General features: G+C 33.5%; 1 protein-coding gene across 2 annotated transcripts; it reads right to left on the bottom strand.

Moving 5' to 3' along the window:
* Positions 1–1,360: 1,360 nt before the first annotated feature.
* Positions 1,361–14,190, bottom strand: LOC114745706 (carboxypeptidase SOL1). 2 transcript variants are annotated; one of them, XM_028933874.1, is made up of 15 exons: positions 14,003–14,190; positions 13,656–13,728; positions 13,460–13,558; positions 13,238–13,268; positions 13,034–13,090; positions 10,956–11,051; positions 10,147–10,269; positions 9,294–9,398; positions 8,910–8,956; positions 7,823–7,948; positions 7,628–7,730; positions 6,253–6,315; positions 3,911–3,994; positions 3,596–3,659; positions 1,361–1,913 (listed from the first exon to the last, which is right to left on the bottom strand). In XM_028933874.1, the coding sequence occupies exons 1-15, from the start codon at positions 14,100–14,102 to the stop codon at positions 1,624–1,626; spliced, it is 1,461 nt and encodes a 486-aa protein (XP_028789707.1). In that variant the 5' UTR covers positions 14,103–14,190; the 3' UTR covers positions 1,361–1,623. The 2 variants fall into 2 exon arrangements, 1 of the variants encoding a protein (XP_028789707.1); XR_003740228.1 differs by having other exon boundaries at positions 1,885–1,913; positions 3,596–3,790.
* Between the last annotated feature and the right edge of the window lie 3,483 nt (positions 14,191–17,673).

The following is a 17,673-nucleotide window of genomic DNA, read 5'->3' on the forward strand; positions in this document are numbered from 1 at the left end:
GAGTCTTATAATTAGGACCAAAATAAAAATCAAATAAGATCTTATATTAAGGACCAGAAGTAATATATCAATATGGTCCCTACTTTAAAATTTATTAGTTAGGGTCTAAGGTAAATTTCTAACCATAAAAAATAATACTCCAACCGGTTATTATAAGAAGCATCTCCAGCATGCTTCATAATATAACATGTTTTGTTCAATTAATTTTTTTCCACCTAACATCCTTAACTAATTAACCAAATTCCTTAAACTAATGGCTTACAAAATAACTAATTTTAACGAAGTTCATTAATTTATATAAAGTTGTTATAGGTTGCTTAAAATAGGAGTCCGAGGGATTAGATACAATGATGAGTCTCACCTCTAGCCACCATTTTCTCTATCTTTTCAAATTACGCATAGATTGTACAGTTAAAGAAGATATGTACTGGCCTTGGATATCGGGTGCCTTGTGCGAAAAGAAAAGAAGATATGTACTAAATTTTATGAGAATCACGTTCCCAAAAATGGTGAAATTGTTGGAAAGGCAGTGGCAGAGGGAAGATCCATATTATTTGGTGCTGCTTCTGCTCAACTCTTTAATGCTGCTCTTCATATGCCTTGTCTTCTTCCCACTCTTTCAATGCCCGGTTAGTTTTAGCACTAGTTCAATCTTATCCTAGCGTTGGCCCCGTACATTACAAGTTTACAGGCTAGTATAATTAATATGACATGAAGTAGGTTATTCTTTTTACATGACTATTTAAACGAGTTTGATTCGAACATTGTCAAGTCTTAGAAGTTGGTGTTTCGTGTATTCATACGGACATGAAATTTGTTACTGTTTGATCTTGCCTCACGACTTTGGACCCCATGGCCCAATAGGTCTATTACTTCCCAATCAATTGGCCTGACCCATAGACAACTCAACTGGTCTATTATTATTATTCGTTTGGATAAGCTTAAAAAGCACTTTTGCCCTGTAAGAAGGGTACAAAATGAACTTTACCTTGTAAAACAATTATTTTAAGAGGTACCAGAGATGAAGTAAATATAACTTAAAGGCTACATTACTACAGTCCTCAGTAATACTAAAATATCTCTCCGTGCTGGTTAGTGGGATGGGGTGAAATGTAAATATAAGTAAAAAATTCAACGTGACTTGAAAATAAAATAAAAAATAAAAAGATAAATTTCCTACGAAAACTTGCTCATGTCACGGTGTCTCTAAAATGTTTTGGACATTATTACAGAAGTATCAACCCCAACGCAAAGAAGATGGAAAAGAAGAGAAATTGATTGGTTCTTCCCTGCCTCTATATCCTCCTCTTTCTTCTATGGCTCTCCAAATTAACTTAAATGTACAACTAGAATCAAAGGATTCTCATCTCAAGATTTATCTCATAATAATGGGAAAATAAACTAGCCAAGAGTCTGTAATGAAGTCTAGTATTTTGGAACAAATTAGAGATGGCAAATTGCTTATTTGGATTCAATTACAAAAGAATCATTCTTACACTAAGGAATGCAGTAGTTTTAACTAACATTACCTGTCAGACACTTTATATGACAAGGCAGCTTCATTTCTTCGCGTCTCTTAGTATACAGAGAAATTGGTACAAATGAATCATCTATAGCCTCCAATCAAACAGCAATTCGTTTGCTTCCCATTGAGTTGCCTCTAATTCTTCTTTGAACAAAACAAAGAAATCCTAAAATAAGGATCAACACAAGATAGACTTCCAAGTGAGCACCCCAAAGGAACTCAACAAAATCAAGTTTGCATTTATTGCTGCAGTTGCAATCGTATATGTTTTGTAGAACAGCCCCTTTGACTGCAACTTCTGGATCAAGAATAAAATCCACTGTCGCAGGTCCTTCATCTAACCAAATAGATGTATTCTTTGATTTGTAGCCAGGCATGGAGGCCATAACTGCAGTTAAGATCGAGAAATTAGAAAGCAATAAACTCGAATGAAATTCTACCAGAATGGAATGGAATATAGTTGCCCAAATATTTGATGAAAACTAGACATTATGCATGAATACAACACTTAAACTGAGCCTCGTGTAATTTATCTTCCCTTAGCCCTCAATTTGATATGAAATAAATGTCTCTCATTCTCTTATTGAACGTGAAAGAGATTAAAAGAAAAACAGTTGACAGTTTGGTAATTGGTTTGTGTTAGTCGAAGTTACAGGTCAATTAACCCGACACAATTTAAGACTGACCCATTAGCTCACTAGACCAAGGGCAAAACCCCTTTGACATTTTCCTTTGTGGCCCTACCATCATTAGCCTCTCACCCCCTTTGTCTGTGTCCATGGTTGTTTTTCTATCCCTCATTGTTGTTTTGTTGATCCCTCACTGTCGTTCACCCACTTCAACGCATCCCTGTCAAAGCTTGGAACATCTCTATCAATGTTTTGCTGTTTTAACGTTTTCCATTCTCCATTCCCAAAGTTACACCAGCAAAGTTGGCGTACTGGCTTTCCACCCTCATACCTCACAATAATAAAGCTGGTAGAATGTTGGTTTTCCACTCCATACCCAAGGAAGCTGTCGAAGTTTGTCTTTACTAATAATTAGCCTACGCTCAATATGTGAGACCCAATCCCAACACATCCCAATTCTCTCTGGGATAAAATGAGTCTAGTTCAGACTAACAATGTGCCTTGCATTGCGATCAAATCAATTTTTCAGGTCCAGCCTTAGCTTGGCCTGGATTGGTCCATGCACCGTCTGTTTATTTGTTTAAACCTACTGAATTTCCTAAATCCCTTCATATATTATTGCTTGCTTACTAGAAGATTACCAAAGGAGATAACAGGATGCAGTTAGAATGGCAGAGCAGGACTTCAATTAATACGACGAATAAAATTAATATAATGTAAACACTATTAATTACATAATCCCATAAATAGAACAAAAAGAAGCCCTCTGAAATGGCAAAAAATACAAACATTCTATGTACCAAGGAGTACAACTATACGAATGTTGAGACAAGTCTTGGACTAAGAAATTAGTTTAGACTTTTTTCTTCATGACCCAAACAGGGTACTTATTTTAGTGCCCCCAGATATAAGGGCATAAATGTCAATTAAATCATTAAAGCCCTGGCATAAGTAGACGTTCAGGATCATCTTATGCGGAAGAGCTTTTTTAACAAACACAATTGCATTCTTCTAATTCTCTCAACCATTTCACTTCCCTATTTCTGAACACTGTATAATCGAAATTTGACTATTTCTAGCCTCCATCCAGAAATATAATCATTTTCTTTCTTGCGAATCATGCATTCTGAATTGACATAAATAAGATTTATTTCTCATTTGCAGTTTAGTTCGCTGTAAGAGAATAAGTTCAAGGCTACACCCTAAAATATTAATTTATTATATTGTATTCAATATAATATTCAGCCAAACGAACAGCCAATTGTCTTATTGTTTAACTTCCATAGTAGACCCTACCAATAAATTGAAATTTGATTCAAACAACTTATGACCCCACCTAGACAGCTTCAATCACACTAAAATACATCATATCTCAGGAATGTCAATAAATATTTTGTCAAGCATTATTTTAACCAAAATACTTCAAAATTCAACAAAATACCTTCATATCTTTCTCTAGGAACAAGTAACCGATGGTAGTTGCCAAAACGTTTTCCAGCTCTGACCTGTTAGTTACGAATCAGCAGACCCAAAACATATCAAATCAAGCAAGGTCTGTGAAGTCACGTGAAAATGTGAAATATGGAGATAGTATCTTGCAAGTGTTTATCCAAGCAGAGGACGTCTGGACCATAAGCTAATCAAAACAAATATGTGCAAGAAATGCACTTCCAAACATGAGGCTGACTGTCATAACTTCAAGGGAAAACATGCATCCATGAGTTTAAAAAACAATTAACCAAAAGTTCAAACATACTGTGTAATTGATTCCCTTGATTGTTACAGACCCGGGCAATGGCCTTCCATCAACTGAAGAAAAAATTCTTCCATGCACCCCTGTCTACAGAGCAGAAGATAATTAACTAATTAAATGAATCGTCTGAGACCAACAGCATATAAAGTATACAAATTACAAGATTATCCAACTATCAACAAATCAAGAAATTATTTGACGCTATGTCCGGCCCTCACCTAATGGTTTAAACTATTTGGATGTGTGATTCTTTAAAGTAGTACTCGAGGATCCTTGAACAAGTTATCAAAAATCCAATTCCCTGTATTACATTCTTCTAAACATTGTTTCTAATATCCGAGCTTTTCCTGGTTCCAATCCAAGGGATTCTAATACGAAGAGGTGCACCATAACTATAAATGAACTTTTACATTTTTCCTTCAACTTCTAGATAAAGGGACCCTAAAAGATCTACGGCACAATAAAAAGACTGACAAATATTCTCCATTTCCAGCTTGTAGCCCAATATGGTTTCAAACGTGAGCATACTTTGGCTTATTTCCAACCAGATTATTTCACAAGCTTTCTTTTACATCTGTGCAAACTGAAGGGGAAAGAGTGATAAGTTGGAAGCAAACACAAGCGTTGTTAAAGGCTATTAAGTAATTAGCACACATTCAGGAACAATTACTTGGGAAGTACTTTGGTGTACTCAAGTCCCTTCTAAAGTTTCTGATCTCTTAATTGCATAATCCCTTGATTTTACTGATTTTATTGTGGTTGATCTCACTTATCTCATCAAAAGAGGCTTATCAGTCATGATGATATCGTCCATGAAGCAAGGGGGAATGACTTGGGCCCCAAAAGATCATTACAATTGAGTCTCACAATATTTTTGAAAAATGCGTTGAAATACCAATTCAAACAATTGCAAATATGGGAATTTCAGTTGCAAACAAGTCATTTAAGTCTCGTAAGTGACTCCCAGTGATTTACAACTGAAACTCCCATATGAGCAATTGTTTGAATTGATATTCGTGATTTACCTTTCAGCAGGATTTTTTGGGACCTGACTGTAACTAAGTAAAATTTTTGGGACCTAGCTGTCATTTTCTCAAAAAAAAAAACAATACACCAATAGTTACTGCATTGAGGCATGTCAAGGGATTCACAGAAACTGATGTTTACCTTTGCACTCTTCATCAAACATGCCTAAACTGAAATGATCTTTGGGATTTCCTATTGGTATGGAATATGTTGGAATGGCATATCCATTGGTCAATGGTATGTGATATATCTAAAGAGTTGATTGTGACCAAAGTATAATGTCATCATGCAACGCATGCAGCTGACCCTTTTTTCATTTTGTGATGAAAATGCAGCTGACCTTATTTCATAAGATTTCTTGTTGTATTTCCATATTGGAATGGGCAGAGCCATAGGCCCATGTTACATTGTTATTCTTTTGTTTATTTTTTCAAATTTTTCTCAGCTCTGGTTTACTCTACTAAAGAGTTTGGCTGCTTACATTGGAATCAAAATTAGGAATTCTTTCACTTGATTAGTTACATGATTTAGGGCAGAATAGTCAACCTGTGAATAACAGTATCCTAAAAGGCTTCCGTACTATTTTTTTGATAAATGAATTGAAATATTGAATCTTATTCTGGGAAAATTTCTCAGAATATGTACTAAGCTAGGTGTAATTGGCTTTGCTGCAAATTTCCTTGTGTTTGGAGTGGATGCTCAAACACGATAGCCATATTTCTAACTATAAGATGAGATTTTTAGTTCCTTTGAGGAGAATCGTCGTGCAATTATTGTTTCATTCTGACGGATAGTGGTAGAGAGAAAGAGGTGAAAAGAGAGAGAAGGGAAGAAGGAAGAGGGAAGAGAAAGGCAGAGAGAGAATGAAAGAGATAGCTGAATAGTGCACTGAATATTACTCACAAAAACATAGCTTCTGATAGAAAGTCAACTACCTTGTAACTACATAACTACCTTAACTACCTTATACATGTTATTCACAAATGATACATCACACTCCATGCACTAAGTCCTTTGTTGCTCAGGGATGGTTCTTGGAAGTTTTACATGGTTCAATTTCATATTGCAATTTTCTGTTATTCTGTTTCTTGGTTTGCACATTTACATGTTATCATTCTGGATCTTCCCTGAGCAGAAAGGTGAGTTCTCTTTAATGGAATGGATTATAATGATCGATAATAAAAGATCAAAAATTACTTTTCAGGAACTATTCAAGGGTCTTCTTTAAGATTCATAATAAAAGCAAATGAAAATGACATGGAACTAGAATATTAATTTCTATGTTTTGGGGTAAAGAGGTATCAACAGAAATAGCTTACCTTCACAAGACTTGCAACAAGATTAAGCATGCTCATTTTGTTGTACTTCCAGATAACAGGAAGCTGAAAATTAAACAACAAAAAGGTAATAACTCCTACAAAAAATCACCAATAACATGTAGATTATTTGCCCCAGTATCTCAAGTCACTTTACTTCTGGCCAAGAGGAAGCATGAAAATGAAATAATATAAATGAAGATGATGATCGAAATTTAGTTTGAATTGAAAATTGCAGTTTTAGTTTGTGTTATGCTTTTATTGATAACTTGTTATTGACATCTATTTTAAGTTTGAAATACTTGCTTAAAACTCATCTTTTTTTATGTTGTTCATTTTTGTCCTAATTGTTGAATACATACACACATACACACATCCCTTTTTTTTTTTTTTTTTTAATTAAGTGAACATGCACACATCCTAAAACTTCAAAAATTGTTGTCGTATCACAAATATCATATTGTGTCCTACATGATACATGTATTCATATCAGTAAGTCCTTTTTTTCGGCCAATCTCTTATCAATGCTTCCTAGATGCAAATGATTTTTTGGCTAATTTTTTGAGGCTACTAGCCTACTTCCTCTTTATATTAAAGCTTCTTTTTTTGAAGAAATTTCATAGTAAAATTCTTCAAAAACCATCCAATCCCATAGCAGCTCAATGGATATGAAAGTGACAAGAAAATACAGGGGTGGCACCAGAAGAGAAAAGCATTACACTATAAAACTATCGTAAGTGTTATTCATATTAAGTAACAATTTCTTCAGATGTAATAATTCCATAAATTGAACTTAAATGAAGTTTTAGATTTCCAAAGGGGTTTTGCAAATAGTAAATGATAGCATTAGTTGGAGATGTACCAACAGCTCAGCATGTTTTATGAACTATGTTTAGCCCATGGAAGGGTCCTCACTTTCGCTGACATAGGTACATTTTTTTTATATTAGCCTATGGATGGATCTAGGGGAATATTGGGCCTGAGACGTTAGCCCAATATTATTGTAGAAAGAAAAGGACAAATAAGAGAGATGAGTTGGCATAAAAAGGAGAAACCAGACTAAAGAATTCTCACATATACTGGTGGTGTGGGTATGTGTGGGGAGTATGGAAAAACTGAGAAGAGACCGGCCGCGCAGGGTGAGGCCCGAGAGGTTTCATTGTGTCTCTTGTTTTCCTTTGCTCTATTGTACAGTGAGTGGGCTGCTAAGCTGTGTATGCTGGTTCTAGTATTTAACTCTCCCACCGAGATTGAAGGCTAATTAGTGATTTTGCTTCTGCTTAATATTATCACAGCTTATATTAATATATTTAGGTCAGATTTCCATCACATATACTTTTAAATTTTAAGAGCACTAAAAGGAAAAGTCTGAATTCACCTCAGCTGCCTTAGGCCATTTGTTGTCGCTAACTTCCAAGGTCAATTCAAAACAGCCAGCATGGATATAGTTCCAGTCTTGCATGCCTCCATATATGGGGTACCTGCAGTTAGTGTCTTCTGTAATAATCGATGAACTAGGAAAACAATGAAGTGAATCAATAATGAATTTCAAGCATTATTTCAGATTCCATACCAAGCTGCCCCATTTGTGATTCCCTCTGGAAATTCTGTGCTTGCAGACATGTTGTAGTGAGAATGACTATATATGCTTGCCATGAATCGAAATGTATCATCATCTGGACATCCATAATAATTTGTCCTGTATTTATGTGTTTAAAAAGTAAAACTCAATATGAGATGGGTAGATTAGAAGGAGCCCCATCAAACATCCCTGCAAAAACATATACTGCAAAGAGTCCCCATTTGTTTCACAATGCCCTACAACCACTTCCAATTTTGAGCAGGCTATTGGCATTTTACACATTATTGGATATGCACCCCCAGCTCAGAGTTTCTTTTCACAAACATCATGGACTTTAGTAAGGCTAAGGAGGGAAAGGATTTCTAGCAGTGTGTTGTCTATGTTATTCTCTATATTATGGGCAGGAGCAAATTGGTCGTCTTTAATATTTTCTCAAATAGACTTGTTTTCAGAAGCATTGCATGGGATATAAGAAATGAATCAAACTGTTCATGGATTGTGAATAATGAGACTTGTTATAGATTTTAATATTCAATAATACACATCCATCTTGGAGCTGTTACGTGATATTACTGTTTTTAAGGCCCCTCCTAGTAGTCTGACAACTCTGACCCCACCGTTTTTAAGGGCTCTCTTGCTGTTAGCCCCATGTTTTCTATTAAGGAGTCTTCCAAACAAATATGTAGCACTGTCAAAATAGACCTAGACAGGCCAGAAAAGCGCATTTTTAAATAGACCAACAATCCTTCCCTAACTCATGCTGGTTTGCAGTTAAACCAATAAGATCAGTTGTATTTTGTGCACTAAACAGACCACAAATCAACGAAAGTTCATCACATTTCCATTCAACAGCAAATCTTTAAAACCACAATCTATAAATATAAAATTTTAATTGATCTCAAATTCACAAATATCTATGCACATCTGCACACAGTCATCCATACGCATTTTTTGCAGAAGTGTAATGTGCATGTGCACAAGTGTGTGTGTGTCCTAATGCATAAAATTCAAAGCAAACAGAACAAGTGCATAATAAAATATCATAAAAAGCTTTTAGGAAAATAAAATTATTTCCCACCTTTTATCTTGGGTGCCATCCCAAGGGTAATTTGCAACAAGTGCACCCTGAGTTTGAAAGAAAAATCTCATCAGTTCATGTCTACTGCATCTAAATACAACATCCATTAAGACAAAGTCTGCAGCAAGTCAGAATCAATATCAAGCCAATGGGAAAATTTACTCAAGCCCATATAAATATAATCCAATTTGTGCATTAAGTTTCTTCTAAAGCAGAAGATAGATAGAGAGAAAGCAAGAATTTCTGAAGTTGAAGATAGCCAGTATTTAACATAATAGATAAAAGGAGTAGCCCAGCATGTTAAGCAAAAAGTTCATGGCAATACAGCACAAAAATAATAAGAAATTGAAGATAAACAATATCTGCATACTGAAAATATATTACCCCATGCAGAGTGGCAGATGCTGTGAATTTTATTTCTCTCAACCAATTCATAATGGCTCTTGCTTCAGGTTGGCGTGCATCTTCATTTTCATTGATGGGAAAGAACTGTAGTTTCAAGCCAAAAGGACATTCCAATTAATAAACAACAGGTCCCATGCAAAATATAGTGATAGCAAAGGGGAAAACCAGCAATTGATTTCAATCCATTAACCCTCAAAAATTCACAGCGGTTCTTACATAGAATTTGCCCACCTAATGATTGAAAATCACGGAATATTAACTAGCAACAGATATTCACATTACAAGTCTAAACTGAAACTTGAAAAAGAAAAAGAATAAGAAAGAATTTTCACCAGAAAACATAATAAAAGCCAGCAGATAATCCATCATTAAATTAACCATAAATTCTATTAACCACGTGATTTTTAACAAAAACAGAAAATGATTGTTTGTTTTAGCATCATATTTAGGAAGCCATTATTCAAGCAATAAATGTAATGCACTCCAAGAACCCATTTTCTTGGGTAACTTCCACTATGTTACCATGATGTTAATACATCATGCTCAACTTGAACGAACGAAGTTGTCCAAAATCGTAGTTACTGAAAGGGGTATTGATTACTTCAATCCCATAGGGTCTTCTTCCAATCGCCTTTCTCATCAATCAATCTCTTAACCTTTAAGCTTGGATGACTACTCACAGGTTAGATATGGACAAATCTAGGTTGAAATAAAATTGAATCATGTAAAGGATGAAATGATTTTAAAATAAAAACCCAAACTCATCCTGATAAAGAACTTGAGACAATCATTTAAAAGGGAAGAAAGGTATAAATAGCAAAATGAAATTTACCTGGTCAGGAAAATCTCTGTTGAGATCAATATCATTTGCATTATTACGTCTTCTCAAACTAAAGCCATCAGGATTCAAAGATGGAAGCATATGAAGGTGAATGTTCTCCACAATCAATGTTGCCTGAAACATTTCAGTGTCAAACATTTCAAGAAGACAGGAAATTATACAAGTTTCAAGAACCCCCTCTCACAGAAGAGTAGGTGAAGTCAGCAAAGACAACAAAATAACAAGCCTATCCCATAGAATATAAAGGTAGGAAACATAAATTAAAAGCACAAGCATAATGCTCTAACCAAATGGATGACACCCCATAGAGGAGCATAGTGTAGCCTATGTTCCTTTCTCTTCCCAAAACAATGACTACCAATTGAATGAAAGTCTTTCTAAGGGGGTGTTTGGATAGAAACCAAACCATGGTTTCAGAAGTACTTTTACGGATTACGAAGTAAATATATGGAGGAGGTTACCTCGTTTTGCGGAAAAGTGCTTCTGAAACCGCGGTTTTGAGAATGCCAAAAGTATTTTAGCAGACTATTGCCAATAAAAGTTAAAAAGATCATATTCCATGACTCAATCTTATCTCTTAATGCAGAAGGGAATTGTTACTGGCTGCCAAACTACATGCATCAGATATTGTCTCAATATAAGATCTTGATAAATATGAGAGTCAAAACCAATTTGCAAGAACAAACGAAAGAATTTGTGCAAGGTAGACATACTAGAGCAAACAAGATAGAAAAAACAACGATATCACAGCCAACATTTTATTTTTAAAAAAATGAAAAAGGCATAAGGACATTAAATACCAGCGGATCTTTTGGATAGTTATCACATAACCAATTTGCCAAAAACATAAGAAGCTCACGACCCACAGGCTCATCTCCATGTACGTTTCCAATATACTGCATCATTAGTAAATCAATCATAGAAATAAAAGATCACCAGAAAATAACATAAAACTATACAAATATGTCTCAATATGCCATCAAACAGACGCATTCAGACTTCAGAGATGGAAATTACAGCTATGTGACCCATGTATGTGTAAAGTCATCTACACTACTTAATTTCCTACGTGTATTGCCTTGCCCTTATGAGTGGAACGTATCATCAAAATTGCAACTGAAGATAAATAAGCCAAAAAGAAGATAAAATATTTTTCAGAAATAAAAATATTTCTATTACAAAAAAATGCAAAAACCAAGAAAATATAAACTAAGGTGACAGGCCTCTGGTGAAATAGAGGCTGTTGCAACTTGCAAATTGGAGATGCACACTTCAACAGTTGTTTCTATAGTAACCTTTGCATGATAATGTATCACTACACGTCTTACACTGACAAAGAGTAAGGTCATACAGGAAGCCTAATTCCCACATTGCACAGCATGGGATGCTCTAAGTAGTATCCAAGTGGGTAGGTTTTCCCGCTTCTAGCTTTCTAGAGTGGGTTCTCCATTCCTCAAGGGTGCATATAAATTGGTATCAAAGCTAAGTTGTTGATAATTTTAAAAAAGGCAACCTCCAAGGTGTTCTAGCTAGTGGAAGGTTAAGCATCAATAAGCAAAGTTTCACAAAGTGTAGTTGTCTAGACATCAACCCTCTAAAGAGATCCAATTGATGGAAAGTAAAGTAGTGCAAGATGCCTAAATCACACCGGGATACTCGTATCAGGTTTTCATGGTTTAGCTCTCTTGTCCCAATAACTGGCTTTCATGGAAATTTCCTATTCCACATTCCACTTGGGTATTAAGCATTCATAAGTAATTTATTATCACTATATTTCTATCATAAGACCTTGTCAGAGTCCTAAATTATGAAAACCAGCAAAATTAGCCTCTAAAACAGTTAAGATTCAAATGATCATACAAGTTAGATTCCTTCATGTATGAAGGAATTTCAGAAAATACTAGTATTTCATATAAGTTAATCTATTAAAAAAACTACTTCAACATGATGATGGATCTTATAAGGGTTACATCTTCAAAAAGACATGATTTGTTGATTTATACTATAGAATTTGCAGGTTCATTTGGAATTGGAGATCATTCGACAAACTACCAGCTCTATAATTAACAAACGTCATAGGAACAACTAATACAAACAGCAAGTACTGTCAATTCTTACAGAACATCTATAGAGTTAATTTAAAGAAGGCAACTTATGAGGTTTGCAACGTAAGTGTGCTCATTCAAATTAGAAATATTTTCAAAAAATACTCATTCTTGGTTGAAAAAATTCATCTTGCCCCCTAGGTTGATTTGTGGGATGCAAATGGTTTCCATGGCCTAACATGCTCATTACAACTGCAGTATCCACACAACTACCATAAAACTTTATTAATTCTATGCAATTGTGTGAGTTCTTTCACTTAAATAATTTAAACCCTTTATCCATAAGTCCAGCCAGGTTCAGAAAACTTACGCATGCACATTACTAAGGTCTTGCAATTAGATGTTAAATTTTCTTCAAAATGTTATAATCTTGATTCCCCGTAACAAGAAAAAGGAAGCCATAGGGCATAGGAAACTTATAAAAATGTTTGCTCTAATTTACATATGGGATATGATTACGTGTCAACAACAACAACAAGCCTTTTCTCACTAGGTGGAGTTGGCTATATAGATGGCACCAAACAATTACTATTACATATGATCATTCTATTTTCTCCTCACTTTCAAAGATCTATAAGGAATGGTGAGATTAAAATGATTAGAAAAGTTGTTCCAAGATTCTATGTCTTCCTGTCAACATGTCATGTCCATACTATAGTAATTCCCTATGTCTCCTTGTTGGATTTTCTTGAACTATGTGTCAATACGTCTTAATATGAATTAAACCAAAAACAATGAAATGGCTGCTTCACTAATGCTGTACAACCACTCACCTTAAATGCAGGTTCAGCCTCTTCTTCGCCAGGGTTGTCAGAAATCTCTATCACCCACTACATGCAACGAATGTGATAAAAATCACTTACTACTAAGATTTTTAAGCGCCACTCACATCTTAAAAGATATTTAAGTCACGAATAAATTGCACATGAAAGGGTGAAAATGAAAAGAACAGGAGGAAAAGGGAAAAAGAAAATTACCAGGGGGACTCCATTCACACTCTTCCCAATACTGATAAAAATCCCTCAAAGAGAGAAACAAATCACAAGTCAGTTTATCCATTGCCAAAATAACATGGGGAAAAAACTTATTGAGATCCGTTTATTCATGAAAGCTACTATTGATATACATCTTGTGGAAGTCATTCGGAGAAAAGTAATTTGGAGATGGATAATCAGTAAAGCACAGATGTGAGGAATCACCTGTATATTCTAGTAATGTTGCTGCACCTTCGTCCCAAATCCTTTATTGCCATCTCAAGGTCAGAATTGGTCATGTACCCGCGAGACGAGTCAAAAGCACTTCGGGAGATGGGAGAAACAGAATTGAAGTTAATGCACAATAGGGGAAAACAACCACCGTGTCATAGCTACTTAAGAAAAGTTCCATAACGATTACCTTGTCTGACTCTGACTTTCATGGTCTTCAAACAAATGCCTTGCATGACTTCCACCACCACTAGTGTTTAAGCCTTATAATATGAAGATATAACAAAATTTTAAAAAATAGATAGATAAATGCGCCAATTTTCTACATATAACTTTACTTCCTCGCGGAACTGATTCATCGTATCAGATTTCCTTGAGAAAGGAATCAGATTTCCCCGGTTCAGTGCTTATTAATAAATTTAGGGCTCCAAGTTCACAATTCTTTATCAATTCAAAACTTCCCTCGAAACCAAGAAGAATAATATAGAAGATGCTGAGATAAAGGTTACTATTCCAAGGAACTGAAGAGACAACGACCTGAATGGAGAGAGCTCCATAAACCACCCCTGGCAATACAATGGTGAGAAAGAGATAAAATTGTAGAACAAAGAAGGAGAAGAGAGAAGAGTAGCTCCATAATCTACGACGACGATGAATTGCAGGCTCAAGCACCTGAAGTATGTTAACGTCCTCTTTGTCCTTTGAAAGAATCGCTTTGTTGATCGCCGGCAACCCGCAGCCGCTTCCGCGCGCACGCAAGGAAATTGCACGTGAGTATAGGCGCAACGTTCTTTTCTTTGGTTTTTTTTTTTTTCCCTGAAAAATTATAATAAGGTCCACTTTAAAAAATTAAATACAAAAAAACTCTTAAAATTATCAAATTAATCTGAAATCCTAAGAGACCTTATTACAAGAGATTCTATTTGTTTAATTATCAAATTATTTTTTTTTTAAATATGTATTAACAACTGAAAATGTAATCAATAACAACTTAAAGTATAACAATTAACAAATATCATGGCAGATATTAACAATTTACGCATTACATATTTGTTATGCGTTGAAAAAATATGTTGTTAATATCTATCGTAATAGTTGTTAATCATTACACCTTAAGTTGTCAACGACTACTCTTTCAATTATCAATGTATAATTAAAAATAAATAAATAAGAGCAATTCGGTAATTAAATAAATAAAATCTCTTACAATAAAATCCCTTAAAACTTCAAACTAACTTAATAATTTTAAGGGACATTTTTGTATTTTAGGTAGAACCTTATTACAATTTTCCCCTTTTTTTTGCCATGAAGTGCCCCTTACCAAACAAATCTTTTTGGAAAAACCTAAGTTAAAAAAAAACTAGATCGGACCAACTAGTTCAAACTAGAAACTAATGAACTGCCCTTGGGTCCGATCTGGTGTAGTGTGTAAACCGCCCTCGATCAACATGTAATAACTTGGGCATAAACTGCTTAAACTGAGAAAAAACTAGGAAACCTACTGGGTTAGGCTGGTCACCGGTTGTTTTCTTACCTTCTTTCACGCCCTTGCCATTCGTCGAAGAAGCTTGTGCTCTGCCTCTACCCACGAAAGATGGGAAGGAAATGAGGAAGATAAGAGGGAGAGAGATGGATGAGGGGTATACGTAGAGAGAAAGTGAGGAAAAAAGAGAAATAAGAAGGGAAAAATGAGGTCTGATGATACGTGTTCAAGGAAGAAATTAATGAGACAATATCAGCTGTGTTCAGTAAAAGAGAAAACAAAAAAAAAACTAATGAGAATGGTTAGTGGTGTTCACGAGCCGGGATGAGACCGGACAGGCCCGTCCTCTCCCTTTTTTAAAAAAATATAATTTTTCATATGAATTTTTTTTATGTTATAATGCTTATTTTTTATTGGGCTTTTAAAGATAAAAACATTATAAAAAATATTATGTAGAAAGCTCAATTATATAGTATAAAAAAGATGTAAAAATAATACTAAAAAAATATAGTAAAAGAAACATCATATAATGGCTTTGTGAATTATTTTATTGAGAAAGGAGATATTGTTAAGATAGCACTACAACTTAAGAGCTAAAAATCACTATAAAAATGATTATTATTATTAATATGTAAATTGAATAATCTAATAATAATTATTAATAAATAAATTTTTTTAAAAAAAAGCCCCGAGACTAGACGGGACTGGACAATCCCATCTCATGTCCCGTCTCGTCTCGAAATTTTTTTTATCCTATCTCATCACGTCCCGAATTCACTAGGACTGGGACGAGATAATCAGGATGGGACAAATTGAACACCCCTAGGAATGATGGAATGGGTGTGCTCTTGTGGGAGAGAGAAAAGAGACAAAACAATTAAAAAAAAGAAAGAAAATTTCATTGGGTCAAAAGGGAAGAAGAAAGGAAAAGAAATGCTTATTAAAAACTATGTATTTTTTATAATTAAAATATGAATATTTTTATACATTTTAATTATATTATATTATTTTAATTACTACCATTTGACTCTAATTGGACTCCGATCTAACCCATTAACCATTTAACCAGTGTCTCATCCGGTTTACTAATCGGTATGATTTTTTGAACTTTGGGAAAAACCCTATAAAAGATACTTAAATAATTCAATTTTTTATTTGGATCATCAAGTATGTTGAATTCTGAATTAAGTCACATGACCTACAACAAGAATTTCAAAATTTTATGAAATGATTCTAATACCATTTTTATTAGAGACCAAAAAAGAAGAACTATAAATTAACATGTTTAATTTCATAGTTAATATGTTTTAATTCTAAATTAATAATTTTCTATCTCCATGACATATTTGCATAAGTTTTTTAATAAAACTTTATAACAATACATCTCTGAAAATAAATAAGTTTAATTACACAATTAACAAGTTTCAGTTTTAAATTAACGGGTTTATGTCTCCAAATCACAATTGTAACAAGTTTTTGAACAAAATTTGATCATAACAGAACCTTGACAATTAATATGTTTCATTTCATAGTTAACACATTTTAATTTTAAATTTTCAGCTTTTTATTCCTATAAGACACTTGCAATAAGTTTTTGAATAAAATTTGATTACAACACAACTTTGAAAATCAGTATATTTCATTTCACATTTAAACTAGTACAGTACCTGTGCAACGCACAGGTGTGAATTAGTATTTTTTCATAGAGTATAAAAAGTTCAATCACTATATAATGATTAGTTAAATTAGTTAAATTTATATATATGTTTCTGTCACCCAAAAAAAAATCATGTATATGCTCAGAATATAAGATTATAAAAAGTTTCTTTATAAGCAATATTGAAGGTTTTTTTTTTTGTGACATTTCTATCATTTAATATCATTATTTGCTCTTAAACGTTCTATATGCTCTTGTAACATGTTTTGCTAATATAATCACAATTAACCGTATGGCATTATAAAGGCCAAGTGACTTCACTTGTAATATTGTTATGTATACATATGATTCAACCACTAAATTTTGATAGAAGACTAAGTATCCACTTTTATATGTATAAATAGTTATTTAATTTTGAGATTTTTTTTCCAATTTGAGATTTAAAATACACTTGTATAATTTAATTTGATAACTACCATCAACAATGTAAATTAGGAATCATTAACCTGTGTTCATTCTTTCTTAGTTATTACTTCTTGTTTTAAATATAAGATCCCATATGTATATTATGATTTTTAGTTTTTTTAATTTAAAATATTTATTCAAGATTTTATTCCGAATCTAAAATGCAAAATAAATATTAAATATTTTAGTTGTAAATATAATAATGAACTTTAAGTATTAAAATATAACAATGCATGTTAGTCTTTTTAAATTCTATTAACTTATTTTTCTCTCTAAATATATTTTATGATAAAAATAATGCTATAATATCTTAAGGGCACTAATATTATTAGCTAATTCCTCGAAAAAAAAATGAAAACCAAATAAGGAATAATTAATTATTAATTATTGTGGAGAAAGCAAAAAAAAAAAAAAGCGTTGGCTGAGTCAAAAGTTATAACATGATATGATCCACAGATCCAGTATCATTCAGTATCTCATAGTTCACCATGAACCTGACAGTAAAATATCAGTATTGTATAAAATAATAAATATTTTTGTATTAAAACTACGACCACCAAAAAGATATATCTCATTAATATTACCTAGGAAAAAATTAATGCT

This window comes from Neltuma alba, unplaced genomic scaffold, assembly GCF_004799145.2.
Source record: "Neltuma alba isolate B1F8T4 unplaced genomic scaffold, ASM479914v2 tig00000777_pilon, whole genome shotgun sequence".
NCBI classification, from domain to species: domain Eukaryota; kingdom Viridiplantae; phylum Streptophyta; class Magnoliopsida; order Fabales; family Fabaceae; genus Neltuma; species Neltuma alba.

Bases quoted from the DNA above. Each gene is read 5' to 3' on its own strand.
- LOC114745706 (XM_028933874.1), bottom strand. From the start codon at position 14,102: ATGGAGCTACTCTTCTCTCTTCTCCTTCTTTGTTCTACAATTTTATCT. The intron at 3,995-6,252 runs GTAAGCTATTTC...TCTGCTCTGTAG, and splicing joins TTGTTGCAAGTCTTGTGAAG to ACAGGGGTGCATGGAAGAAT. The intron at 3,660-3,910 runs GTATGTTTGAAC...CGTAACTAACAG, and splicing joins TCAAGGGAATCAATTACACA to GTCAGAGCTGGAAAACGTTT.